General features: G+C 65.7%; 3 protein-coding genes and 1 non-coding gene across 4 annotated transcripts; 2 read left to right on the top strand and 2 right to left on the bottom strand.

The window, feature by feature from the left end:
• Window positions 1-37: 37 nt before the first annotated feature.
• H696_01169 (hypothetical protein) lies at window positions 38-1,205 on the top strand (the record flags this gene model as incomplete). Its single annotated transcript, XM_009495050.1, has 3 exons — window positions 38-51; window positions 87-429; window positions 582-1,205. 3 exons carry the CDS (start codon window positions 38-40, stop codon window positions 1,203-1,205), a joined length of 981 nt encoding a protein of 326 aa, XP_009493325.1.
• Window positions 1,206-1,504: 299 nt separating this feature from the next.
• On the bottom strand, window positions 1,505-1,577 carry H696_01168. The gene has a single exon. It is a non-coding gene; the product is annotated as a tRNA-Asn (tRNA).
• Window positions 1,578-2,019: 442 nt separating this feature from the next.
• H696_01167 (hypothetical protein) lies at window positions 2,020-3,992 on the top strand. Its single transcript, XM_009495049.1, has 5 exons — window positions 2,020-2,298; window positions 2,451-2,933; window positions 3,134-3,217; window positions 3,332-3,420; window positions 3,600-3,992. The coding sequence occupies exons 1-5, from the start codon at window positions 2,134-2,136 to the stop codon at window positions 3,748-3,750; spliced, it is 972 nt and encodes a 323-aa protein (XP_009493324.1). The 5' UTR covers window positions 2,020-2,133; the 3' UTR covers window positions 3,751-3,992.
• A 100-nt stretch (window positions 3,993-4,092) lies between these two features.
• Window positions 4,093-9,519, bottom strand: H696_01166 (AGC/NDR protein kinase). The gene is made up of 9 exons (XM_009495048.1): window positions 9,259-9,519; window positions 8,707-9,117; window positions 7,866-8,524; window positions 7,556-7,768; window positions 7,350-7,443; window positions 6,915-7,105; window positions 6,589-6,680; window positions 5,659-6,498; window positions 4,093-5,508 (listed from the first exon to the last, which is right to left on the bottom strand). Exons 2-9 carry the CDS (start codon window positions 9,099-9,101, stop codon window positions 4,495-4,497), a joined length of 3,498 nt encoding a protein of 1,165 aa, XP_009493323.1. The 5' UTR covers window positions 9,102-9,117; window positions 9,259-9,519; the 3' UTR covers window positions 4,093-4,494.
• Between the last annotated feature and the right edge of the window lie 1,128 nt (window positions 9,520-10,647).

Raw genomic sequence — 10,647 nt, 5'->3', positions numbered from 1 at the left:
CCCCCCCCCCCCCCCCCCCATCGACCGTCCGACTGACATGAACTTCGGCCTGTGTCCCCTGTTCCCCCGTCCGCCTCTCCTTCCAGCGCCCGGAAGATTGCTGTCCCGGGCTTCGTGCCGTACACCACGCGCAAGGGGCCCATCCTGCTGAGTGGCTTCACCCCCGATGACCGGGCCCGGGCTCTCCACCGGCCGGTGGTCTTCGCATCGCAGAGTGGCTCGGCACACCAGCTGCTGGCCGACCAAATCTTCGGCCAGCCTACCTCCCTCGGCCGGGTGCCGGTATCGCCGCCGACCGTCTTCCCGCCGCGCGAGGCGGCCTCCTACCCGGATGAGGATGTTCCCCTGCCGGTGACCACCCGAGCAGTTGCCTCGTCCTCGGTGCATGGCCACCGTCTGGCGCCAATCTTCGCCGTCGGCGCTGGGCTGGTACGCCGGCAAGCCGACGCCCACATGCTTGCCCTGTGCGCGCCTTCTCCACCCCGGATGCCCCATTCTGACGCCTCTCCCCATCATGGGCGACATTCCCCCTCCCCCTCCCCCTCTGCCCGCCCCTTCCTCGGCCGGCTCTCTTTTTGCAGGCCGACTACGGTGTCCTCTCATGCCGGGACCTGGACCTGGCCAATGCGTATCTCGCTCGCGCCGGGGCCATGGCCGGACTGCTGGGCATGTGCGAGCAAACCGATCGCTCGGTGGGCGGCCATCTGGCCCTGAGCTCCGGCCGGGTAATCCTCCCGGCCCATGCGACCGAGCATGATACCATGCTGGTGCGTGACTGGGCCGAGCGCCAGAATGCCACCCTGACCGAGGCCATGCTCCGGCACTTTGATTCGATGTACCCCGCGCCGGCGGGCACCTCGGCCACCAACAGTGCCACCCTGGCGCCGGGCAGCAGGCCCCTCAGCCCGGTGGCTTGGGCCGGTGTGCCGGCCGCGGTGGCTGCCTGGTGGCTGCCGCACGCGGAGCGTCTTTTGGCCGCAGCAGCCGGGCACCCAGAGGCGGTGGCCGTCTTCCAGCCGCGCTTTGTCCCGGCGGCCGTGCTGATCCCCCACTATCGGCACTGGACCCTTACCGGCATGGTTGCCCTCTTTTCGTCGCTCCTCTACCTGTTCATCATGGCCGTGGTGGTGATGATCATGGTGCGCGTGCTTCGGTACAGTCTCCGGCAGTTCCGCGGGGCGGTCGCCGCACGGACCGGCCGGTAAAGCCCCCGGGCCCCTTGCCCTGCCGTGGCAGGCTGGAAACAAAAAAATACACCTGAGCCATTGATCCTGGCCGTGCTTTCGGCTTTTGTTTTTTGTTTGTTTTTGTTTTTGTGCCCACAGCCAGGCACACCGGCCAAGGTGTGCGCTCTCGCGTCCTCCTCCCCACGACATGCGCACGCAGGCACGCACGCACGCACGCACGCACAACTTGCGCCGGCACACTCCACGACGGGGCGACGGCGGCCGGTGTGGGGCCCGGCGATAATAAAATGGGCGTCACCATTCAAAAAGAATGGTGGCGCTCCCGCACGGGATCGAACCGCGGACCTTGGGATTAACAGTCCCACGCTCTACCTACTGAGCCACAGGAGCCTGACTTGGGTGGGGAAGCCGCCTCTGGGCATTTATCCTAGGACCCTCTTCGGGGAGCTCCGTCAAGGGACCCCCCGCCGCGCAGGCAGGCCGCCCGCCAAGGCAGGGAGGGCAGAACTGTCACTGGCGCATTTCGCCGACATCGGCCACTGCCAGGCCGCCAGGAAGATGCGTTGGTAGTGACCCCGCCGAGCAAGAGCCCCTTCGGTGGGCTGTGTGCCCTTTGTTCGACCCCTGCCCCCCTCCCCCCTTTGGCCTCGCCTTTGCCCGGAGCACTGAGGGCAATGCGCACGGCCGTCCTCTCTCCAGGAATTGGCCGGGGAAGCGGTCGCACGCGCTTCGGAGAAGCTGCGCGGATCCCGCCCCCCTTGGGGCCTTCAATACCATCAAAAGTGTCCAACACTGAGCTCCGGGAGGTGGGGTGCTTCCAACAGCTTGCCCCCCCCCCCTCCCCCCTTCTCACACATCTGCACGCCCATCTTGCCTCCTCTCTCCCTCCCTTCTTTTCTCCCCCTCGCCGCCCCTCCGCCCGCCTTGCCGCACGTCCACACAAACAATGTCAGGGCAAATCCAGCTCCGCCTCCTGGCCGACCAGTTTTACCTCGGGGACACCCGCGAGGCCTTGACCTATGCCAAGCGCCTGGCCGTGTTGCCCGGGACCTCGCCCCTGGCGGCCACGCGTGATATCCTCACTGGTCGGGCTATTGCCGCCTCCGGCAGCGTGCGCCTCCGCCTGCTCTTCCTGCTTTCGGGCAATTAACTGCGCACCCCGATCGCCGAGTGTGGCTCGCGGTTTCCTGACATTTGCCACTTCCCCCCCCCCCCCCCCCCCCCCCCGCCTGCCCCTCTTCGACCTTTTGCCCGTGTGCACAGCCTGTCCCTCAGGAGCTCGTTGGTCAGTACCCCATCCTCGGAGCCCTGGGCAACCCGAATGTCGTGCCCGGCCCCGAGAGCACCCAGCCGCTGAAGACCGCCGAGCGCCTGCTGGCCGCCACACTGGCTGCCTCGCGCCAGAGCTCCCCCGAAGCTGCCTGGGAGCTGCTGGCTCCGTTCGCCGAGAACCCGGGGACCTCCTCGGAGGATGGCGGCCTGGCCACCGCCGAGGCTGCCGCCCTGGCCGTGGTTCTGCTTCTGCGCCTCGGGCAGGTGGAATCCGCTCGGGCCACCCTGGCCGAGGTGAAGGTCCAAGCCCATGCCGATGACTTGTCCCTCAGCGACTCCGAGGAAACCATCATTCGCCAACTGGCCGAGATTTGGGTCACCCTGGTGGCTCGTGCGCCGCCCTCCGTGGAAAGCCAGCGCTCGGCCTTCTTCACTCTGCGCGAGCTGACCGAGCGCTTCCAGGCCACCCCGAAGGTGCGTACCATGCCCCCCACCCTGTGCCCGCCCTTGCATGGGTCCCTCTGTGCTCTGAGTCCCCATGCCGGTGTGGGTGTGGATCTGCGCATGGCCACATCGTATGTGTACGTGTGCCCTACTGACGTGTCCCCCTGCTGTATGCCCGGCTCCGGACGCTGCGCCTGCGCGCCTGGGCGCGCGCGCGCGCGCATGAACAGCTCCTCTGCGCCCAGGCCACGGTGCACCTGGTTCAGGGGAATCTGCGCGATGCCGAGCACCTTCTCCTCGAATCTCAGAAGCTGGTACGTATTCGGTGGATGGCGGCCCCCCCCCCCCCCACCCCACCCCAAATTGTGGCCCTCATCTAACCTGTCCCCGGTGTATGCTCCCTGCTGGTGCCGGGGGGGGAAAAAAAGGACCCGACCAACGAGGTCACGCTGGCCAACCTGTTTGTGGTTGCCTCTCATTTGGGCCGTCCGCAGGCCACTCTGGACGAGTACCTTAAGTGCGTGCAAGTGTCGCGGGGCCCACACAAGGCGGGCAGTTTCAGGCATCTTTTGCTCCCCCAGCCACATGGCCACTCATGCCACCCCACCGCCACCTCCTCCCCCCCCCTCTCTTCCCCCCTGCCTGTGACCAATGCCTCGCCACTGGCGCCTCGGGCCTGGCTCCGACCTCGATCAGGACGCTGAGTGAGGTGGCCCCGAAGAACCCGCTCCTCGGCGGATTGATGACTTTCCCCGCCACCGGCCCCGGCGTGCCCACAATCACCGAAAGCCAGGTGACCACCTTCGACCAGCTCTTCGATCAGGCTGCTGCGCGCATCAGCGGCTGAAGGGTCTTTGCTTTCCACTGGCACGCGCATACACACATATATAAGTACATGGGTGTGTGTGTGTGTCTATTTTCCACACGGGCGTGCGTGTCTCCTCCCCCAGATCTCGGGGCATCTCTCGCAGAAGCGACTTTGCCCGCGCTTCCCCCGCCGCCTGGGTCCCATGTCCACAGAAGCCCCCCTTTTCTGCTGTTCGGGCACCCGCCACCCCTCACACATGCGAACACACGCACACGCACACACACACACACACACGATGGAATGACTGGTGAATAAAGATCATTGCCCAACACCAAGGTATCTGCCCTCGCCTCCTTCCACCGCCATAGAGGGAGGCAGAAATGCAATTATATGGCATAATCCATTGGGCGCGGCGGGGCGTGTCCGCCCGCTGCGAAACACACACAGGAAAGCACAACAGGAAGTAGAGATGACTAAAAAGAAGAGGAGAGATGGCGACAAGAGGGAGGGAGGAGGGAAGGGAAGGAAGGGAAGGGCAGCGGGAGAGAAGGCATGCGCCCGTGTCTATGTCTGTACGCTCGCATCGAACCAGCGGGAACGACAGGTAGGGGGAGGGAGGGGAGAAGACGCATGTGTACAAAGAGATGTCGCCAGAGGAGTGATGAAGAGGGGAGGGAGCGGAGGGAGCGGAGGGAGCAGAGGGAGCGGAGGGAGAGGAGGGGAAGTGGCTTGCTACCGCGCCCTCCCCCCTCCGATCCCCGGGGCTCGTCTCTCGGCTGATCGTCAATATTGTGAGTTGGCTGCCGGGGAATCCGTCCCGGCATTCCCACTGTCGCTGACCGGGCTGCTGCCATCTTCCCAGCCAAGCACCTTCTCCGAGGTGATGACTTGGTCGTTGATGAGCTTCGACAGGACGGCCTTCTGCAGGGGATCCATCGGTCGATCGCCCGACCCGGAGGCCGATCGTCCGCGGCTGGACTCCGCATCATCCGCCTCATAGAAACGCGTCAAGTTGAAGAAGCCAATATGCGTGAATCCGTGGAAGGCAAACTGGTCGACGTCCGTTGTGTCGGTGAAAACGCCGCTTCCGCCGCCGCCGCCGCCACCACCACCACCACCAGTGGCCATGGGGGCGGTTGCCACTCCGCCCGGCTGGCCAGCCGAGGGAACTGCCAGTGAAGAACCGGCACCCTCATCGGCGCCTGCAGCGACCGAGGCGACGGGCCCGCCCATGGGCGGCAAGGTGGAGCCGGCAATACCGCCGCCGCCGGCCGCCGCCGCCGCCGCCGCCGCCGCCGCCAACAAATCCGGTGACATATGCTGACCCATCACGCCGGGCCCCCCGGGGAAGGGCACCATCGGATGGGGGGCACCTCCGCCGGGACCGGGGGGCATGAAAACATACCCGGGCCCGGCCGCCGGGCCAGCCGGCAAGGGCTGTCCCAACTGCGGGTGAACAAGATGCGGACCCCCACCAGGAGCATGGACAAGGGCCCCCGGCACCGGGAGCATTACATGATGTGTCAGAGGAACCGGCGCACCAGCCGGCAGAAGATGCGCCACCGGGGCTGCCCCCATGTGCGGCGCCATGCCGACAGCCGGCCCACCGGGGACGACGCTGACAGGGGCCCCCGCCGCCGGCGGCGGGGGGTTCATCATGGTCGCCCCCGGGGCAACATCCCCATCTCCGAAGTCATCGAAGTACCGCGTGTCGGTCGGGCTATCGAGGCCCGGCAGCCAGGGAGCTGGTTGGTCTCGAACGGCGGCCCAGTCGATGCCCGCAAAGAAGGGATGTGACTGCCACATTCAGAGGCCATGGAAGGGGGGCAGGGGGAGAGAGAGAGAGAGAGAGAGAGAAAGAGCCCGCACAGGGGCGAATGGAGACGGTGTAAGCGATGCAGAAGGAAGGTCGACAGGAAGCACACGAGAAGGCGGCCAGGCACGCACACGCATGTCGTCCAGCCGGGCAAGGCGGTCTGGTGGGTCGCAAATCAATCGGGAAATTAGATTCCGCGCGGCCATCGACACGGGATAGGGGGGCAGCCGGTCCTCGGGGTTTTTGCCCGTGGTCCCCGGGCGGCGAGGGGGGACCGATGCAGCGGGAATGCGCAGGTGATGCCGCCAGTGGACAATCTTGGACTTGGTTTCGGAGCGCGTCGGCGCGAAGAAGGGCGGATAGCCATAGAGCATCTCAAAGAGGATGACCCCCAGGGACCACCAGTCACAGGCGAAGTTGTAGCCCACCTGAAGCAGGACCTCCGGGGCAATGTAATTGTTTGTCCCGACCACGGAGAAGGCCATGGCTCGGCGTTGCAGCCGGCGGAAGAAGAGGACCTTGTCCCCGCTGTCATTGTTGCGCCCGGCCTTGCCACCGGGGAGGGCCCCGGGATGAGCGGCCGTCGTGGCGGCCGCCGCGGCCACGGCTTGCGTGCGGTCCACGGCCGCCGGGTGCAACGCCGAAGAGGGCAGAGGACCGGGACCGGCCGACTCGGAAATGATGTTCGACGCGCGCCGGCGCTGGCGTTCATAAAAGCGCGCATCATGGGCCCAGTGGAAGCCGGTGCACAAACCGAAGTCCGAGATCCGCAGGTGCCCGTCGGATGTGAAAAGAAAATTGTCCGGCTTGACGTCCCGGTGAACGAACCCCAGCCGGTGGACCTCGGCAATGGCCAGGGCCATCTCCGCCATGTATACACGTGCCTGCGCTTCGGGCAGAACGTCCACGCGAATCAGGAGGTTCAGCAAGTCCCCGCCGGCCATGTAATCCATCACAAGATAGAGGTTGTCCTGCGACAAAAGGGGGGGGGGGGCGAAAAAGACAACGTCAGGACGGCCAGTGTAGAAGAGACGGGCCGAGGGAGAAACATGGGCACGCACTCGATCCTGAAAAGAGTGATACAGACGGACGATGGATTTGGAGGCCGCAGCCGATGCCGCGGCAAGTAGATCGCGCTCGGCACGAACGTGACCTGTATGCAAGGCGGACCATACAGGGAGACATAAGTATGGACGGAGCCAATGGGGGGAAAGAGGGAAGGGAGCCCGCCCGGCCGCCCGTCCGCGCACACGCGCACACGCACACGGGCGCGCAAAAGCACAAAGGTAATCGTCAGAATGGGCAGAGATCAACCCGAAACGAAGATAGACCCGGGGGCCAGAGAAGCAAGAAAGGGGGGCATGCGGGCAAAGGGTGAACCACATACCTTCCTGATGCTGACGGATCATCTCCTTCTTGTCCAGGCGCTTCATGGCGTAGACCTTGCCGGAGGACCGCTCGCGGACCAGCTGCACAACCCCGAAAGCACCTCGGCCGATGGTTCGCACGGTTTCGAAGGAGTCGGTTTTGACACGCTGGCGACGCAGACGCATGTAGTCGGTCTCCTTGCGAGAGAGGCTGTCATGTGGCACGGTCGGAGGAGGAGGGGGGGGAGGGGGAGTCAGAGGGAGGCCAGAGAATGGCCAGAGAATGGCAAGAGAAAGGCCAGAGAAAGGCCAGAGAATGGCCAGAGAATGGCCAGAGAATGGCAAGAGAAAGGCAAGAGAAAGGCCAGAGAATGGCAAGAGAAAGGCAAGAGAAAGGCAGGAGAAAGGCAAGAGAAAGGCAGGAGAAAGGCAAGAGAAAGGCAGGGGCTGCGCACCGAGTATGCATCTGCCGGCGGAGTTCGTCTGAAGCACCCATGCGGTCGAGCTCCTCATCCAGTCGGGTCCGGCGGTTCTTGCGCTCGATGCGGACTGATCGCGTACGGGGGAGGAGGAAAGGAAACGACCATTAGGATGGGTGCCGGATGGCAGCGGAAGCGGGAAGAGCCGTCGGCAAAAAGGGGGGACCAGGGGCGGCACGCACTTCGATGCAACGAATCGTAGTATGTCTCAAGCCAGACCTTGGTGGAGAGGGAACGCTGGACGGTTCGCTCGCTCGGGTGGCGCAATGTCACGGCGGTGGCTTCGCCAGCCTCGCCGGCCTCGAGCTCGTTCGAGGGGATCAGCGTGCGGCCGGAGTTCCAGAATTCCGACTCATCGAACTTCATCAGCGCTTCGATCAGATTGGGAGGGATGCCTGACGTGGGCCGGAGCGGATCAGCCGGCAGAAGGCGTCAGGGAAGGCAGCCAAGGAGAGGGCGTCCGGGGAAGTGACATGCGTGAAGCACACGTACTGGGGTCTTGGGAGAGATCCTCGATCTCCGAATAGTGGGAGGCATCGCTCCCGGCATCGGACCGCGAGAACTCCCAGCCATGCTGGACGTGCTGCTCCGATGCCGGCTCCGGCGCCTGCTGGCTGACCGATAGCTGCTCCATTTGCTGGTGAACCGGCTCATGCTGCTCGAGCGGCTCCGTCTCGGCAGCAGGCGGGATGGTGTCGGAAGAGGCCCCCCCAGCCATGGGGCCGGGCCCGCCGCCGGAGGCGGCCGGCAAATCAACCAGATTGCCCACCGGATCACAGGAGTTGATGACGGGGCTTCGTCCAGTGGCGTGGGGCTCGCGAACGGACGACTGTCGGGAGAGGGAAGGAGACCCGGAAGGCGAGGCCGATCGGCTCCCCGGCGACTTGGAGACAGCCTCCTTCATCTTGGAGGCCGATCGGCCGAAGAGCCGTGCCAAGCGCGACGAGGCGGAGGAGGACCCCGGGGGCGCCGAGTGTGAGGGAGCGCCGGGGTCTTGGACGCCGCTTGGCGATGGGGGGGACACCGATTCGGGGGCAACCGACACACCGGGCGTCGTCGCCGGAGGGGGCGATGTCACCAGCTGGGCCTCGGCCGCAAGTTCCGCCACAAAGCGCTCCATGTCTTCGAGGGAAGTGGCGTGGAAGGGATGACTGCATGCGGAAGGGCCATAGGGGGGGGGGAACAACAAGAAGGGGGAGGGTGGCAGAGAGAGGGAGAGGAAGAGGAAGAACGGAATGTTAGAAGGGGAAAGAGTGAACCACGAGCATGGATGGAGGAAGGGGGAGGCGGAGGCGGGGGGCAACTGCCAGAGGAAAGGCAGGTGAGAACGCACGAAAAGTCCGTCGGAGAGGAAATGTCCTTCTTTCGGATGGGTTGGCTCAGCGGGGTCCGACGGGAAGGGGTGACGGGTCCCTCATCGGCCGCGGTGGTGGTCGAGAGGGGGCTCGGGGCCCCCTCCAATGCGGGAGCCACGCCTGTCGCCACCGCCATGGGAGTTCCGGCGACCGGCGAGCCCGGGGAGGCTTGGCGTGGGGATCCGGCGACCGGAGACCCGCCCAGGCCACCCGGCGACTGGGCGACCGACTGGCAGAATGCAAACTCCGGCGGGGGAAGAACAATGTCCCCGAGGGAATCATCGCTGTCCTCGGAGTCGGAATAGATGTCGCTCGTGTGGAAGGACGACGAGGAGGAGATGAGATCCGAGCTGGGCACAGATGACGAAGTCATGTTGAAGTGCGGGGAGCTGGGACAGGGAGGACGGGGCAGAGAGGAGAAGGGGGGAGACGTGCAAATGGGGCCACAGAAGCAGGGCGAAGCAGGTGTGAGACAGGCGATGATGGAAATATGGGGCGACAATCGGCGCAGGCGGGATCTTTCTTCGCACCGAGTGGGCTGCGTGCACGCGAGAGCGGCAACGGCAGCGGCAGCGACGACGGAACAGGGCCGGGCGACGGCGCGAGGACAGAGATAGGAGGAGCGGCCCCCGCGGGGGGAAGGACGTACGCCGGGAGGGGAGGGGGCGGCGATCGACGCGCGGGGCAACCAGCACCAGAGGAGGGAAGCGGGGTCACCGGAGAGGAGGGCAACGTGGGTAGGGGAAGCGGAGATTGGATGTAGTAGCGGGGGGGGGAGAGAGAGAGAGAGGGAAGGAGGGAGACAATGAGGGAAGAGGGAGGGGGAGGAGAAAGTCTTTCTGGCGGGCGAGGGGCCAGATTCCGCTCTGGCGCGGGCCCACTTGAGCGGCAGCATGCACGTATGCATGCGCGCATGCGCGCATGCGTGCGCACGCACGCCCGCACACCATACCCACCCCCGCGAGTGACGGCCATTAAGGGCGAATCCGTGAACAATCCACCCGTAAACAAACACGAAGAGGACGAGGAAGAGAGAGAGAGAGAGAGAGAGAGAGAGAGAGGGAGGGAGAGAGATGCACGCACATACACGCGCGCGCGCGCGCGCGCGCAAGAGGGCCGAAAGACAAGATTAAATGCCGGAGCTCCATCCGGGACCCGCGCCAGTGTGTCTGCGTGCATGGAATTTCAAACAATATTCCACCTCCGCTGGCTGGCCGGGGCCGGGGTTGGCCGTCCCAATTGCCAAGCGAGGATCTCCATGTACCCCGGGGCAGCCTGGGGTGGGGCTCGCGCATGAATATGCCCGCCCGGGCTCCCGGCCACCACGCCCCCTAACACCCTCGCTCGCCCGGCGCCCGCACGCCCGTAGTCCTGCGGTCTGGCACTTGTGTGGTCCTGGCATCCAGGCTTCCAAGCTCCGGCGCCAGCTGTTCTCCGTGGTCAGTCCCGTCCTCCCCGCGGCTCTCCCGGCGTCCTTGCGCGCTCGGAGGAGCCCGGCCGCGGGGGGGGGGGGGGGGGGAAGAAATGGCGGCTGCCGGCGATCTAGGGGCGGCAAGGACGCCGTCGGGGCGAGGCGACACCCAACCCCGGGATAGGTGACCTGAACGCCGACCGATCCCCCGGCCCTCCCGGCCCCGGCGGCCTCGCCCGCGCTTCGAGCCGAAATAGGGGGGGGGGGGCCGAAATGGCCGACGATCTACACAAACCGGGCCCGCTAGACAGAGCGGACGCCGGTTGTCCGCGCCCGGACCCACGACGCCCCAGCTCTCGGCGACCTCCCCGCACCTGGCCACTTCATGCTTTCAGGCCTCCCAGGGAGCGGGGGGCGGCCAACAAAATGTTCCCGAGCAAGAACTCCGCCTTCTCGCGTCGCTCCAGTCATCTTTCACCGCCCGGGGCTGATCTCTCCTCCGCCCCCC

This window comes from Fonticula alba (assembly GCF_000388065.1).
Source record: "Fonticula alba strain ATCC 38817 unplaced genomic scaffold supercont2.2, whole genome shotgun sequence".
Lineage (NCBI taxonomy): Eukaryota > Rotosphaerida > Fonticulaceae > Fonticula > Fonticula alba.
This window is presented reverse-complemented; position numbering and strand designations above follow the sequence as displayed.

What these genes read in the sequence shown, in the direction of transcription:
- H696_01167 (XM_009495049.1), top strand. Translation starts at nt 2,134, where the DNA reads ATGTCAGGGCAAATCCAGCTCCGCCTCCTGGCCGACCAGTTTTACCTC. An exon ending in TCCTCGAATCTCAGAAGCTG is followed by an intron (nt 3,218 to 3,331) that starts GTACGTATTCGG and finishes GGGGAAAAAAAG; the next exon opens with GACCCGACCAACGAGGTCAC. An exon ending in ACTCTGGACGAGTACCTTAA is followed by an intron (nt 3,421 to 3,599) that starts GTGCGTGCAAGT and finishes GACCTCGATCAG; the next exon opens with GACGCTGAGTGAGGTGGCCC.
- H696_01166 (XM_009495048.1), bottom strand. Translation starts at nt 9,101, where the DNA reads ATGACTTCGTCATCTGTGCCCAGCTCGGATCTCATCTCCTCCTCGTCG. An exon ending in GATCCGTCAGCATCAGGAAG is followed by an intron (nt 6,681 to 6,914) that starts GTATGTGGTTCA and finishes CCTTGCATACAG; the next exon opens with GTCACGTTCGTGCCGAGCGC. An exon ending in ATCACTCTTTTCAGGATCGA is followed by an intron (nt 6,499 to 6,588) that starts GTGCGTGCCCAT and finishes CTTTTGTCGCAG; the next exon opens with GACAACCTCTATCTTGTGAT.